Source organism: Trachinotus anak, unplaced genomic scaffold (genome assembly GCF_046630095.1).
Source record: "Trachinotus anak isolate AG129_WGS33_773 ecotype Australia unplaced genomic scaffold, CSIRO_AGI_Tana_v1 ptg000031l, whole genome shotgun sequence".
NCBI lineage: Eukaryota > Metazoa > Chordata > Actinopteri > Carangiformes > Carangidae > Trachinotus > Trachinotus anak.
In genome coordinates this window covers 2977865-2994948 of record NW_027273882.1, presented here as the reverse complement: position 1 = coordinate 2994948, position 17084 = coordinate 2977865, and the positions used below count along the sequence as shown (strand labels likewise).

The following is a 17084-nucleotide window of genomic DNA, read 5'->3' as shown; positions in this document are numbered from 1 at the left end:
CTCCCAAAGAGTAACATGAAGTAATATGTATATTTTAATATATGAATGTACCTTACACTTTATATCACAGATATGTTGGTATTGGAATGCACCACATATCATTATACAGTTATTAACCCAAGAATTTCATTATTGGACATTTCAGTTGTGACCTTTCTAATGCTAAATTCTATTCAAGTGACTTTCTCAACCTGCTAGATTAAAATTCTGGAGAAGACAATGGTCAGATTAAAAGATGTCTCACTGTGACTCAAAACAACCATTACTTTAGTTTGTGTTACAGTCATTTTAGGACACAAAAGAATAATTGTTACCTTGTCACAGAACAGTCATTGGTCAGCCTTTCACAAACTGTTTGAAATTGTGAAACCATCAGTTATGGAAATATAATAGCTTTTCTCAGTTCCATCATTGTCAAAGTTAATGATGTTATTTCAATTTTCAATATGTGTTTGTCCCTCCTGGGATTCCACTTGTCTCTGAAGATGTTGGGTAATTTTGTCTGTTGATTGTTTTCGGTTTGCAGGCTAAATTAAAGTCTCCTGCAGCAACACTGACTCTCATCGCTGACGTTCTGGCTCGCATCGCAAACACTGACAGGGGATTAGCTCTCTTCTTACATGAGAAGAATCTCCTTGTGGCCTACAGTGAGAGGTGAGACAGTGTGATTGAATGGGGATTAAATACACAGTGTCATTTTGTATTTTTGACAGTAATGAATAAATTATATTTCCCTGACTGAGCCAGAAGTCTTCAATAGAGATTTAAGTTGCATAACCAATCCTTCTGGTTCTGCACAGAGAGCAGATTAGACCTGAGGATGTTACTGGTTTGTCAGTCAGTGCGATTTTAATTTTTGATCAACTTGAGCAACTACAGCAAAAACTTAGAAATATTTTTTCCTTAAGTTGGTCAGGGTCACTCAGTGTCTCCAGGTTAGTTTGGTATTCTGTTTTAATTGACTGACCATGATGATAACCTCAGTGTGTTTAGTCTGTCCAACAGCCTGTTGTTTTGAATTAACAATAGTACTTTCTCCAAGGCTACTACCAGATATCAGTATTAAATTTACGTATGCACTAATGCACGTAAGAGTGCTATTCAATTTTGTATTTATGCAACCTTCTCCAATAATGTTGTGCTAATGAATGCCCGAGGGATCCCACTCACTGTAGTTTTTGTTACTCAAGGAGTTAAGAAATGGAGTCCAGACTGTTAAAATTCAAAATCAGAGAGAACTAAAATACTGTACTAGCATATCTTACATTAAGAAAACATTAACAAACCAGGAAAGGAAAGCACTTAAGTACACCATAACTTCCCAAACGTCTTCACAAAAATCTTTGTCCACTATCTTTCTCCTCTACAGAACCTCTGCTGCTCTCGTCATTGTGCAGTTTACCCTGAGGCTGCTGGATAAGGAGCTGTCATCACTAAGTGAATCTGACGTGTCCCATACATTATGTGGAGCTTTCATCTTTGTCTGCAGGCAGATATACAACACCTGTGAGGGTCTGCAGGTCCTCCGACCCTACGGCCTGCACAAAGCTATAGCTGCTGCATGGAAAAAGGTACCTGCACCTCATCTGTGGATATAACACTTGTCAGAATGAGCTGCTTAGCTGGCTCAACACAGTTTAAAAGTACTTTAAATGCCAAAAACAACAAATATGTTTAAAACCAAATCATTAAACGCGTTGGAAAACAAATTAGCGTTATATTACTGTTTTTGCTGTTTTGAATTGGTTATTTATTACAGGCAGATTGTGTAAATGCAGAGAAATTGTGGCTTAAATTTGTATCTGAATCTAATTCTACATCTAATGATCAGTTAGGCTAGAATGCTCCTGTCATGTTTCATTTGCATGATGAATGCAGCGTTCTCTCTTTGTTCATTCACCACAGCAAATCCACCACAATTTCTTGAAAATGAGGGAATTAACCAACCATTGTTATCTGCTTCCTTTAGTTTAGAATACTGCTTCTGTCATAGCAAAGCATCAGAATCAGAGTGTCTTCAGTAATACTGTCTGTACTGGAAAAACAAAACTGGAAAAATAAAACTGAAAACAAAAACATGGTTGAATGTGCAACCAAAACCAAAATCAACTCCCAACCACTGCTGGTACGGTATAGTTACAGAGGCATCATAAAGAGGACCTGTAGCACTGCTTCTGCTGAGTAGGAGACCTCACTAATGTCTCAGTGGTAGATTTTTGTCAGTTTAGCAAGCAGTCCTACCACACGTCTTACCTCCTTGTCACCCATGTCAAAAATTAACTTCTTGGCATCAGTCTACATTTTCCCACTCACTTCCTTCTGACTTAACCTCTGTGTTAAATATTAATCATGAACCTGCACGTACTGCAAAAGAACACTGAACATCATGTACGGACTATATAATGCACTATATCTGATCAAAGCCCTCATCTTTTTTCCTTGTGTTAGATGGTTTAACTAGAACACTGACATCAGTCCACCCACTATTAACAAACATGAACCTGGCCCCTAAAGTTTGTGGAAGGCACGCTATGGAAGCATGTGATTTTAATTAGCTCACAGTGGGGAAAGAGCAGTTGCCAGTCAAATGTTTGATTATCTAGAATGACAGTTTGGATCCTGTTTTCACTGTTGTCAGATGGTGTTAAATGGTTTATAAACTTTTAAAATATTGTGTTAATGCACAGTCTGTTATAGTATGGAGATAAATTCAGTCTGCATGAGTAGTGGGCTCATTTAGTTTGTTGAAGATGCACCAAGCTCTCACATATAGTGTAAACATCAAACCCAAACAGTTGGGTCTTTACATTTCCTGCTAATTGTATTTCTGTCAATTATAGATATCAGCAATGTTAAGACAAAACATAAAGGCTAATTGTAAAAATTCACATTAAAGAATCAGCAAATTTAAACACAACTGGTTTCCATCATTTTCTTTGTACACTTAGAAATAGTCCAATATGAATCTGTAAGTTTAATGTTGAAAAAGGAAAAAAACAGCAACTGTGACTGTTCTAGCAGCCTGATGTGAATAATTAAGAACCCTCAGATGTGGCTACAATCATTCACATGGATGGAATACTACTTTAACTAACACGTTCTCCTTTCTTATTTCTAGACAAGTTCCTTGTCAGAAAGGGTACCTACCCCAGTACCCGGGGCCACAGGCGGAGCATCTACCCAGGAACTGCAGGACATGTGAGGCTATGCGCACACACACACACACACACACACACACACACACACACACATTATATTTATTTAAAATTTAATTAAAAGCCTTCAACAGTTGCCTTGTTCACTTGTCAAATATGACTATAAACACTGTTTCACATGCAGGAGGGAACATTTTAAGTGATTGCAAAACAACAAATATGAATATCTTTACTAACATGTGTGCACTGACAGCTAATATAAACAAAATATAGGCCTTTATACCCGTTATATAACCAGTTCTCACCAGTCGAGAACATTGTGCTTCTGAGCCCTAATTTAGGTCAAGGAGTAGTGTGTTTCATGTTTGCTAGGAGACCGTAAAATCAGGTTTAACTTAGTTGACAACACCTTCCCCTATGCTAGCATGTGGAATAGGCTCCCTTAGCGTTGCAATGTAGCTTATGCAATAGAAAACAAAATGAGAAACCAGTAAGTTCAGATGTTTCACTCCAGACCAACACAGTGCATTCCAGTCTATCTGCATGAAAATCCTTTTGTACACTTGTTCAACATATTCAAGAAATCTTCTTCATCTTCAACAGCACAATGCTCATCAAACTAAATAATAAAATTGGTTTACAAAGAGGTGTACACATCTCCCCCCGCCGGAAATGTCACATTAAAAATTCAGGAGCAAAATACAAAACTAGATTTTTTTCAATGTTTAATTTTGGTTCTGGCTCTGATTTAAAATACATAAATACACAGAACAAAAGTTTAAATGATTGAACAGCCAAACTTGTGTGCAGCAGTGAAATCATGACACTGTAACACAAGAGACTGACTGCATGATATGAGAGTTGTTACTTTTGTCGTCAGTAAATTTAAATGATGATGATGATGCTAACACAACACAGCTTGTTCAGACCACAGTAAATCAAGCAAGATCTTTGTTTTTCATTTTGCATGGATCAATATCCCATCTTCTTTGTGTTAACCTCACAATTAACAAGGATCAGTGTAAGGAACTCATTAAGTAAAATCTTGGCTGAACTACTGTTAAACAAAGCATGGACTTTCAGTGACTCAAACATTGTGTTTCTCACAGTGTGTATACTTTGCACTGCAGCTCAGTCTCTTTCTGTCTGGCTTTGGATCAGGCTCATCTGGGAGGAAACGTTGTTGGACAGCCTGTTGAACTTCGCTTCAACTCCTAAAGGCCTGCTGCTGCTCCAGCAGACAGGAGCCATTAATGAATGTGTCTCCTACATGTTCTCTCGCTTTACAAAAAAACTACAGGTAATAACAAACACTGAACTTCACAATGCAACCAAGTATAACTGTGGTCATTTTAAATTTGGCTTCTTCCTTGTTTTTTTTCATCATTAAAGAAAATAAAGATCAAAATTTTTGCTTTTCTCCAGCACTTTTATGTAGTTATACTCAGTTTGCCAGGCAAACTGCTCTGATCCCCCCCCCCCCCAACCTTTATTAATAGCCTTTACATTTGCTGAGCCAAATGTTCTTTAACAGTAACACAGTGATTTCTGGAAACTGCCCAATCCACAGTGACTACAGTGGTGTGTTAAGTAATTGAGAGACCTCATGGGAGCAGTTTGGGGGTTACGTGACTTGCTCAATGGCACGTTCAACTGTGACTAATGAAGGAGCATCACTACTAATATTATTCTCAACCTAGTTTTCAATCCCCAATCTAAACTTTGCAACAGCTGATGTAAATTACTAGTACTAAGGAACTCCAGATGTTGTCAGAGTCATTTAGTTTAAAAGCACTGGAAGCTAATTAATATGTCAGCTATCCAGATAAGTCTATCTTACTTACTTACTTCACTTTTACAATGCATTGGACTTTAGTGTAGAAGTGCTGATAAGCTTGGAAAAACCAACATAGTAAGGTGTTGGGCCACCATGTGCTGCCAGAACAGCTTTACTGCTCCTTGGCTTTGATTCTACAAGTCTTTGAACTCCACTGGAAGGATGGAACCATTCTTCCAAAAAGATATTCCACCATTTGGTGTTTTGATGATGGTGGTGGAGAGCGCTGTCTATCATGTTGGTCCAACTGGGTTAAAATCTGGTGACTGTGAAGGCCATAGAATATGATTCACATCATTTTTATTCTCATCATACCATTCAGTGACCTCTTGTGCCCTATGGATGAGGGCACTGTCGTCCTTGAAGAGACCACTCAGATCAGGATCGAAATGTTTCATCATCAGATATAGGCGATCACTCTGAACAACTTTGTATTGATCTGCAGTGACCCTTCCCTTTAGGGGACAAGTGGACCCAAACCGTGTCAGCAAATACCCCCCACAGCACAACAGAGCCACCGAATAACCTCACCATGGTTTCTGTGCCACTGAACTGAATGTGTATTCATCTTTGTTGCTATGATATCCCTCTGATCATGTCCTGCACTGACATTCTCAGTCACCTGAGGAAGAGTTGCTCTTCTGTTTTTCCCGACATATCACACTAATACACAAGCATCATCAAATGTGCTCTGTGGACCACAATTTCCAACCCTGTGTACTGAGGTCTTTCCCACAGATTTAAATACAGATGTCACTTTGGTCACTGTTTCTACTGAAACACTAACCAGTTGACCAGTTTCAATTTTTCAAAGCAGTGCACCTGTGTGGAAGCATTTGCATTCATTTTGTTCCTCATTTATTGAGTTTTTTCTTTTAATTTGTCACATATTTGTAGTTGGGTGTAGAATTTCATCACCTTTATGGAAGCCCTGCGAGAGTATTAACTCAGGCAGTGGCTCAATTTAATCCTTCTCGATCCTATCAATGTGCCAAAGTAATATGCTGTTCAAGTGATTCTTTGTCACATTGACTTGAATTACTGTGGGCCAACACCACAGCCACAGCAGAATTTGGAAAAAGTCCTTTTACACAGACGGTTACATCAAGTAGATTTATCTACAGTGAATTAAAATGTGAAGTGACCACTTTGGCTCAGAAAACCACAGCTTTGGCAACAGAGTAGCACTGTTATCATAAATAGATATGAAATTCTGAAGTTTAATCACTGAAAGGGGGAAAAAAAACTTGTAAATGAAATGTGTGTTTTACATTTACACGTTCAAATTAACATCAATTATAGTTTTTTTGCAGATAAATAGTAAGCAAATAGTTGTGCTGTGTACAATAAAATATGCATGCCATATTTCTAGGCTTATGTATTGCATAACATGCCATCCAGCAAAACAATCAGCCTTTAAAAACCTCAATTCATTCTGTTGGCCTATGTCATCTGTATCCCTAATTCATTCTGCAGGTAATTTGTTGCTGCTCCTGAAAGCCACAGTCACCTTTCCTGAAGACTGTTTAGTATTCACTAGTAGCCTGGAAGCTGTTAAAATGCTGCTCGTTTCACTCTGGGTTTGATTTATTAACCTCTGGACTCTACATATACCTTACATATAACGTATTGTCCATGATTTATATTGTAAATGCAAATACAGTCTTACTGCAAACCTTAGCGAATCCCCTGTGGGCTTAATTTACAACCATTGTTTGCACACCTTTGTAATTGCCTCGCTCGGCATTTCACTTTAATTATGGAATATAATTATATTTTGTCTATTTTTAGTTGTGACATTGTGTTGTAATAAATGAAGGTCCTGCACACTCCAAAATCCATTAGCAACTTTATTTCTCCTAAGCGTATAAAACTATGTTATACAGTGGCTTTTCAGGATTCTAGCAGTGTCATAGCAGAGTTTGTGTAATGAATCATAATTGTCAAATTTTCCTCAAGATGGAGCTATGTTTGCTTCAAATTCAAGTCCTTCTTTCTTCAGCCTCAATCCTTCAATTTATCACCTTGTCCCAATCTCTCATTTATTTGATAAGCAAAACCTACAAAGATAAAAGTGAAATATTTTGGAGATTATGGGATTTCTGTGTGTGATCTCTGCAGGTGAGCCGCTGTGAGAAGTTTGGGTATGGGGTGATGGTGACACAGGTGGCAGCGACTGCTCCGGGGGTGGTGGCTTTGCACTGTTCAGGTACTAATCGACTTACTTGCACAAACAAACCCTTGCCATCTGTGATGCTTAAGGCTTGTATTCTAAGTTGTTGTCTAGTCGACATAAAGCAGACATCAAGCAGCCCAGGTAGAAACATCTTTGGCTGTTGTTTGTGTCAGAATAAACGGATGAAGAAAGAGCAAGAAAGGATTTTAATCTTCTAAGTTATTGTCAAGTCAGTATGTGATGTGAGCAGCTGTCAGATTTTATTGTCCATTTCTGAGCCACATTTACAAGTAGCACAGTAAATGATATCTGAATGCATTCTCAATATAACATACATATTAATGCTAGATGGAAAGGCAAAGGCATAGATAGCAGCACACAACTCATACAATTTGTTAGAGTGGAGGTGTAAAATTGAATTGCAGAAGTGTAATATTTAGGTCATTTGGGTAGCTGTGCGGTTATGCGGTTATTTTTATTTTCTAATTGCAATTTCCACAGTTTGACTCTGGCTGGGGGCACTAATTCACATTGTTCCTTGCTCTGTCCCCATATTTCCTGTGTGTCCATACTGCCTTCTGTAAGAAAAGCCTAAAATATCAGAAAATAACCTGTTACAAAAGTGTAGTTTTGCTATTTTTGACATCTTTGAAATTAAGCAGTTATCAGTTTTTGTATGATGAAATATCAGATCTTTAAATGCTTAAAGTCACAATTGCACTCGCGGGTAGCTCACACATTAAAGTGTGAGTGTCAATTCAGTATTTCTCCATACAGATCCATATTGAAACCACTGGCTTTATGTTGTGTTGCAGGTTTTGTCCGGGCGCTGGTGATCGAGCTGTGGTCAACTCTGGAGTGTGGAAGTGAAGATGTGAGAGTGGTCCGTCCCAAACCAACACCCATGGATCCCATTGACAGGAGCTGCCACAAGGTACTGTGTGAGTGTGAAAGAGAGAATGGTTTTATTGTAAGACATTCTTATATTATGTTAAGTGCATTGAGTCTACATGTGTTGTATGAAATTTGCTATATAAATAAACTTGACTGGAAAACCATTTCATTTTTCAATCAAACAGGACTGTATTCATAATTTACTCATTATATATGTAGAAACTATAACTCTTTTAAACCTTGAGCAAGATTCCTCCTCGCATGAGCTTATACGTATATATTTTATAGTAGTTTTTACTTTTTCTGATCCTAATTCTAAAGTTTTGGCAGAATTTCAAGGCTCAGTCCAGGACAGGCTCAAAATTTGAAGCACGAGTACTGTGTCTGTGTGCGTGCGTGCGTGCGTGCGTGCGTGTGTGTGTGTGTGAGATGCTGGCCTCTGACAGGAGCCAGGTCATCTCTCTCTCAGTGAAACTAGCCAAGTGAATACGGACAACCAGTCAAGTGTCAACTGTGCCCTGCCACTAGAGACTTTAAAGCCTGCCTTATCAGTGGGTCAGCTGCCAGGTTACATACATGCAGTCAAACCTCCTTGTCCATCCCTGGCAGCACATGGCGGTAGAGCCCTGCACCTGAGCCAGTGCTGAAAACAGACAAAATGTGCCATTAAATGTGTGTGTGAGGTTTTATGCCCTGACCTCTGTGAGACAAAGCAAACTAAATATGTAACAAAGACTTTTTGCACTCACCTTTGCTGAGTTTAGAATTGTGTTCAGTGTGTTGGATTCATCTCTGTGTTGGAAACATTAAAACTGACAGAAAAAGGTGAAAGAATAGAGATTTTAATCTCAGGAAAGCATTAATTTATACATTTTTACACTGATAGCAAGGCGTGTTCTAGCTGTTTAATATAATTTAGAAATGTGACTTTCATGTATGTGTGTTTTTATGTATGTGTGTGTGCATGTGTGTGTTCATTCCTTTTTCCATTTATGTTTATGCATTTCCCTGTTTGCCTTCATCCAGTAATGAGAACAGAAGGACGTCCTGTGTTTTATTATTCTTCAGACAACCGTTCTGTTCACATGTAATTTCATGCTATAAAATTGCTCACATGCAGCCATGTTTTTATTTTAATTTTTTGAATCAATTTAATTTTCTTTTGTCAAGGACAAATGCACTGTGGATTTCTGTAAATTAAAATCAACTGGCTAATGAAGCCATAATGTTTTCTATTATCTATTATCTATTTTCTATTATTATCATTATTATTATTATTATCTTTCTTGTATTTGTACTTTAAAGGTTTATTTTTATAGGGATGCATATCATATTATTATATAAAAAAAATAGACCCATAATGTAACAAAACAACACATAAACAATAACTTTGTTGCACAAATTAGAATAAAAGTGGATTAAATCCTAATGAATCACCAATGACCACACTATCTGTGCCCATTTTTGTTTTCTTGCCTTTTGCCACTCTCTTTAACCCTCTTTCTTTCTGTCTATTGTCTATTGTCTCCCCAGTCCTTCCTGTCCTTGGTCAACTTGCTTTCCTCTTCCCAGTCAGTCTGGGAGCTGCTGGGCCGACAGCCTTTAGCCAACAAGAGTGAATACACCCTGAGAGAAATGCCAACCTCCATTCCTGTGAGTGGTTTTCACACAGTGTAGTTCAGATTTCATGCAATGCCTCTTTCAGCCATTTGAGGGCATGTTTGTACTTTTCACCAACCACCACCACGACCAATGCATTTGTTTTCTCTTGCAAAGGGCTCCCCGTAAACCCCGAGTATACTGAGGCTGATGTACATTATGTACCTCACACATTGTCAATATCCACACTGTTTTCGTTTTACACCATAACTGTTGTCTTCTGTTTCACAGCCTCTCATTTTACTTGGCAGGATCTGATTGACAGGCTGATTGCTGTGAATTCAGATGCAAAGATTCATTCCCTGTTCCACTATGAGCAGTCTCACACATTTGGCCTCAGGTGAGTGACTGATACTTTTTTTTTTCCCCATATTACTTAACATCAGTGTGGAAGCGCACAATATCGGATTAGCACCTGGTGACTGCACACACACTTGCATGCATACACACACACACTTGAGCCTCTGGCAGTAGCAGACTGACATGGCTCTTTATACTTTGATTACCCAGCACTGAAAGACTGATGAAAGGATTTCCATGGATAAGAGAGGAACAAGCTTGGCTTCGTAGGTGTGAATGTGTGTATATATGTGTGTGTATATGTCTATATTTATGGAAAACAGAGATCCTAACAAGTGAGGAGGGTGGTGAAGGTAGTGCTGGAATTCCTCTAAAATGAAGACCTATTTCATTTTTGATTATAGCTTCAGATTGGTGGTAGGACTACACTGAAGGTTAAAGTTAACCCTGTAATACTGTATGGTAAAAATGACGATTATTGAAAAGGATTTAATGATATTTGCATGTTGTAAGGTCAGGTAAGTCTTACAACTAAGGTATATTGTTAAGTTTGAAAATGTGTCTAAGAGCGATAAGAAGCAATCTGCAGGGGAAAGGTGTGTGTGTGTGTGTGTGTGTGTATATATATATATATATATATATATATATATATATATATATATATATATATATATATATATATATATATATATATATAGTGTGTTGGTTGTGTGTGTGCAAAGCTCTGGTGGCTGCTGTGCATTCCTTTGCCTTATTCGAATCACAATAGCTTTGAGTTGTTTGGAGCCATGCTGACTCACTCTCTGAGCCTGTCAGTCAGCCCACTCCTATTAACATCCAGAAACTAAGTGACAGGAACAAGAGGTTCTATTCATTTACCACCCAGACTGATGCCATTTCTGACAGACTTAGACTCTGGCTCTCTCTGTGGGTCGCTAAATGTGCTAAATGTAGCATTTTACTATCAGTAAGTCAAGTCAGACCATGTTAAATTTTAAGTATAACTACCGTAAACCAACAACTTCTGAGTAAATATGTTGCATCCGCTTTTGGCCATAAACATGGCAAATTCTAATTTTTGAGGTTATGTGCAGATTTATTGCAGTTCATTTCAGTTCATTTTTATTTTTCTTGCTTTGAGAATATTGTTCATCTAACACAGACAGCATAAAAACAAATGACAAAGAAAGAAAAGAAAAGAAAAGAAAAGAAAAAAATTGTCACCCAAAGGTCATTAAAAATCATTAAAGCATCTGAAATACAGTGAGTAAAGGTGAATTAAATGTCCCGTTAATTTATTTTCAAGATTTTTGCCATCATGACAGTTGTGTGTATTTTTCGCTCTAGAGGTTTACATACTGAGGGTGCTGCTATTCAGTGCACCTGAATGTACCCCAGCAGTTGAACTGTAAAGATGCTTAAAACACCTGCTTTTTAATTCAGCTTCACCCTTCACCCAGGCAATGCTGCCTGTTTTTGATTTGATTTTCTGATTATCCTTTGCCTGAAGGGATATGACAGGATGGTATATGGATGGTGCCTTATTGATCCCAGCAGCTACTGCACACAAGGACATGGCACTGATTAATCAGCAATATGTCCAAAAAATGTAAGAAATAAAACCTGGCCTTTGGTTATTAAACTTGATTGAAGTATGTAAGTTTGTAAAAAAAAAAACTTCCGTGGGTATTATTTATTGACAGATCCACTTCAAAACTCAGTGTTATCTGCTTTATTAGGGCTTTGTGGGTGTGGTTTGGTTAGATTTGACTGAGAGTGGCTTGGCAACATAAAGCAACAACCTTCAACTGTCGCCACATTTTGATTCAAATATTGCTAAAACCTGATTGGTGCCTGCAAGCATTTGACAGCACCATTCCAACTGAGCCCCGCCCAATTTAAACCAGCGGAAGAGCAATCGACAAAATGGGAAAAGTCAGACAGAAATCTTGTGAGAAATATATGAAAATAACCGAAATTGTGATGGTTCCCTTCATTCATAACAAGCACAGAGTGGCACAGATAGCCAGTAAATAAACACTTGTGTTAAGCCGCAACACCCAGCCAGGTGACTCAGATTGAAGTCACTACAGCTGGAGGGTGGGGGTGCATTATATGGGCTGATTTATTTTACAGCTTTACAAAGGCTGATTCACAATTACAAACTCTGGAATTAATTGTGACCACCACTGTACAAGCTCAGAATCATTTTGAGCCCATTCTGTTGCTGCATCATGATGCTGTGCAGAGAAAGTGTAGTTAAAAAGGCAGCAGCTTAACACACACTTAAGAACCTAAACTGTCACAGGAAGGAGCTAGCCGTGGTCGTTTATGTGCAGGATGTTTAAAATGTGTCCTGACACACTGTATAGCAACTTCATAAACCAATATATCCAAGTGTTCTGGTGCCACTTTCATATTATACTGGATTTCACATATCTGCAGTATGTTTTTTCTCTGTGAAGTTAGGCTGTATTTAATTACTTTGTGGGTTATACTGTTGTAGTTTGCATTAGCCCAATTTGCCAATTTGCTTGTAGTGGTGAACAGTGCCCCCTGCAGTTGCAGGGTCAGTAAAGCTCTGAAGTAAATTGCAAATGTATGTGAAAGTTTAAGCATCATGGGTAAATTATTCATTTTGTGGAAATTTTAATTATTTATTTATTTTTTTTAAAGCAAAAAGAAGTAAATACAACTATTGCAGCAGATATACATTTAGAAAATACCCTTTTATTAACTGTGAATGAACAGTTACTTTTTACATTATGAGCTTACAAAATTTTGGCACTCTTCTAAGCCAGTACTTGGTATGCTCCCCTGTTTGTCAGATATCACAGCCTGCAAACACTTTGTGTAGCAGCTAAGAAACTTTCTATACTTAGGAATTTTCACCCAGTCTTCCTGCAGATCACGTCTAGTTCTGAAATATTTTTAGATGTACCCACAGATTTTCAATAAAGTTCAGGTCAGGGGACTGTGCGGGCCATTCCAAAAACTTCAGCTTGTGATTCTTGAAGTAGCTCATGGTAGATTTTGAGATCTGCTTTGGATCACTACTTGCTGTAGAAGCCAGCTGTTCACTGTAAATTAAAAATATGAAACACCATCCATTCATAATGATAAGAGAAACTAACTACACAGAATGAGCGAACCACACAACTGTCTGGTTTTACATTAACACACAACCAGATTCATGAATACACTGAACTTGTTTTGTATTTTTCAGTTTTCTGAGGCCTGCCTTTCTTGCAGTGCTCAGTTTAGCTAGACACTTCATCACTGTGTTTAATTATAAAGTGAGCAGTTTTACCACATGAATGTATTTTCCTGTGACTGTCTACAAGGAAAGGAACAGATTCTCTCCTAAAAGCCAAACTGCTTTGTTAGTACAAAACGCTTCACATTAGGCTATATATTGGAGGGCTGCAAATGATTGTGGCTACATGATTAAAAACAAGACAATTCAACGCACACTGGTCTACCTCACGGTCAAACAATTGCACATGATTGGTCTTGTTTTTCATAATGTAACCGTGATAATAAAGGATTTATAAAAAAATGATAAAATTTTGTACATAAACAAGGCAGAGTGCCTTCTGTGATTTTTAGGAGAAATCTATTCCCTCCCCTGTAGATAAAAAGCCCACCCATGCATCTGGAGCACCTGCTGCTGTTTCATCACAGTCAGATCCAAGAAGCTCTTCTCCATTATTTTTCTGCTTGTTTGTTCATTTGACATTGGATCATTTGTATTAGTACAATGACAGATAGCTTTAATATTTTATCATATTTGACACTATACTCTCAAGAGATGGTTGATTTTGCATGTTTTGTATATCCAACTGAGATATAAAGCTGGTTAGAAAAAAGAGAACTCCAAACAGACAAACTGGAAAACAAATGCTGTCTGACTGTCTGATTCAGAGTTGTTCTGTATGTTCTTTGTGTATATATCACTGATAAGTAGATGCCAAGATGTACTTATTTTGTTCGGAGCTCAGTAGCAATAGCAAAAAAATTGCAATGATTATTGACTGTACTCAGTTAGTTGTGAGATTTAAAACTCGTGATGGACAAACTTGGCTCTGGCTTGGCTCTATATTAATCTTTAGAAGAGGGACAGTAACTTGGCTTAACCTGAGGTCAGTCAACCACACGTTGCCACCTTGTGTAATATTTTTTTGTGAACACAGTAGATGAGGGAGTAAAGGGACTCAGCCTGGATAATTTGTTCAGGTGTCAATCTATCATTTATGCTACATAATGAATAACAGCTCCAGGTTGTTCTTTTGTTGGAACATTTTTTTTTCCTCTTGAAAGTCTGCTTCCTGTTATTGAACATATGAAGAGTCAATGCATTGTTTTCATGTGTATTATTGTCTGACTCTTATATAATAATGCAGCGTGGGAGCAAAACACACGTTGAGAAAGACCCTTTAATTGTGAGAAATATGCTCATCGGTGCATTTTATACAATGGAGTCTTCTCCATTTGTAGTAGCTGAGTATTTGCTCCCTGTCTGCCAGATTTATGCTGTAGGTGCTTGTATTCTGTGAGCTGCTTGTGGAAAGGACAAGGCTGGTGTTATTCTGTATTTTTCATTTTGTTAACAAATCCCATACTTTTCAATTTTCCCAAACTGTCTGGAGCACACGGCTCCAGGGCCATTGGTTCCTACTGAAGGCATAAATCTTTAAAAATGGATCACAGATGCATAGTGGCCCAGAGTGGCTCTCAGCAAACATTACTCAAACAGGAGAATAGTGCAGTTGATGGGCACTCTTTTCAGCTACATTTGTATACACTTTTAATGCACAGTAAGCATTTATGGCAGCATTGCGGTGTATCTGGCACTGACTCAAAATTATCTACTGCGCCGGTGTTTACTGTACTGACTGAACATGTCACCTGCAACAGTATGGGTCAGTGATGATGATGGACAACAATAGAGTTCTATGGCACTTGTTAGTATTCAATTCAAAACACTCAATTTGCAAAAGCATGCGGAGTAGAACAGTTACAAGCACAATACTGGAAATTAAAAATTAAAAAGACATAAGATGTACACATTATAGTACTAAGATGATGATGATGATAATGATGATGATAGTAATCATTATATTACATAAATGCCAAAATGAGCTCTACATGTTATGATATGATAGTGATAATATAAGTGCAATAAAAGTATATTGCAGTATGTTCCAAAAAATAATACACATTACACATTATTATAAAGATATAATAATAATAATAATAATAATAATAATAATGATAATAATAATAATAATGATAGGAGAATGAAGATATTAGTGCAATCAAAAGTATTGCACAGTCTACACAGTATACATACCTAATAATATGGGGACTGATATTCAAAATTAGGTATACACGTTATGATAAAAAAGATAATGATAATGAGAATGATATTAATGCAATAAAAATAATAATGCAGTGTACACATATGTAAAGATGGATAGTTCTATAATATATAGTTGCATTGTGATTCATTAAACATTCAGTAGGATATATATTCAGTGTTGGTTTCTTCATGGGATTTGTTGACAAAAAAATTTTAACAAAATATAAATAATGCTGAAGTTATCCTTGAAACAGAATGAAGCCTGAGGAGATGGTTGAACTATTACAATTTTCATGAAATCGACCAATCCTGCAGTTGGCGCAGAGCACTGGGAAACTATTTGAAATCAGCCTTGGACTTCACTCTCACATTATGTCACAACATTTTTTACCTTTTCTGCCATGTTCAAGTCAAATCACCAGCACCGCTGTAAAACAAACATGCACTGAACATTCCTGAAGTATAGCCACCTTGAGAAAAAAAAAGAAACTAAATGAAGGCACAATTTCCACTACTCTTGATCTTCACAAGCTAATGAGCAAAAAATGCCTCAGCAAGGAAAAGCCTTGTTGGTAAAAGCCTCTTTGTTGTCATGGCAACCACCCCGCCTCCTCCTGCAGTTTCCCCTGTGTAAATTGTGTGGATGCCTCTCCTCTACCCTCTCTACTGTTGATGGCTCTAAACACATCAAGTGTGTGTGCTGGTGCACAGCTTCACACATTTCAACCTGATTTGATTAGATTCTTTTTTTATTAATACAATCGTACAACTTTAAAAATAAACCAGGAGTAAAAGGAGAGACCACAGTAACGGTTCCTCTAGATCTCAACACTGATGCTCTATGCACAGAAAACAGTTACAGTCTTTATTGTATCTGCAATCCAGAGATTATGAAGATTATGTTTATATTGTAGGAAGGTCCAGAGGTTCTCAGGTCAGGGTGAGGTCTTTGCATATGAGAACTGAACAGGTACTGCACAGACATTACAGCTTCTAAAGGAACAGTCTTTATAGTACTAGGACACAGTCTATGTGCCAGGACCTCACCAGAGTGCAGCTGTGGTTGTCTCACCTGCCCAGACAAAGTAAACTAGATTTAAATGGATTTGGAATAAATAAAAGATGATAAATATTTCAGAGTTTTATTCTGTGGCATCAAACAAGTCAGATGTAAAAGTACCCTATGGTGGACAAAAAAGTTAAACTGATTACTTTGTTTGGTTTCAGGCTCAGTAACAACAGATTACATAGTCGAGAATCCCCACAGTATAGTAAGGATTCATGGTATTGATTGATCTTTGACAATGCACAGCCTGTGGGCTTTTCATGCTGCTACCTTGATATATGCAGATCATTAACTTAAAGCACTTGTTTTAATTGTGTAGAGTGGTGTAGCAATGGTGGCACACCAATTTTGTCTCTACTTTGTACTGTGTAAGTGTTGATCTTGAAAACTGTTAGAGTTTAGGGGATTCATTACTTTTTGGCATTTCCATAAATCTACAGAAAAAGATTTCCATAGGTCTATGTTTCCACAGAGTTTCTTTCATTACTGCACTTTTTAATGATTTTATGATTGATGGATTATTAACATTAACTGCAACTTTTAAACGATCTCCCAACTGCCTGCTATAAGCCAACCAAATGATTGACCATTTGCATCTCACCTCATGCATGACCAATCGATCAGTATAATCATCA

General features: G+C 37.5%; 1 protein-coding gene and 1 long non-coding RNA gene across 7 annotated transcripts in view; one reads left to right on the top strand and one right to left on the bottom strand.

The window, feature by feature from the left end:
* Window positions 1–17084, top strand: part of tbc1d32 (TBC1 domain family, member 32) — a 71481-nt gene that overhangs the window by 11982 nt on the left and 42415 nt on the right. For all 6 annotated transcript variants that reach the window (XM_071467980.1, XM_071467981.1, XM_071467982.1 and 3 more), the window contains exons 16-23: window positions 527–654; window positions 1370–1571; window positions 3119–3198; window positions 4317–4455; window positions 7114–7201; window positions 7984–8102; window positions 9596–9715; window positions 9973–10061. In XM_071467980.1, the coding sequence (XP_071324081.1) occupies window positions 527–654; window positions 1370–1571; window positions 3119–3198; window positions 4317–4455; window positions 7114–7201; window positions 7984–8102; window positions 9596–9715; window positions 9973–10061 (965 nt within the window). The remainder of the gene's footprint in view (window positions 1–526; window positions 655–1369; window positions 1572–3118; window positions 3199–4316; window positions 4456–7113; window positions 7202–7983; window positions 8103–9595; window positions 9716–9972; window positions 10062–17084) is intronic.
* On the bottom strand, window positions 7983–9588 carry LOC139612427 (uncharacterized). Its single transcript, XR_011686538.1, has 3 exons — window positions 8812–9588; window positions 8639–8705; window positions 7983–8105 (listed from the first exon to the last, which is right to left on the bottom strand). It is a non-coding gene; the product is annotated as an uncharacterized lncRNA (long non-coding RNA).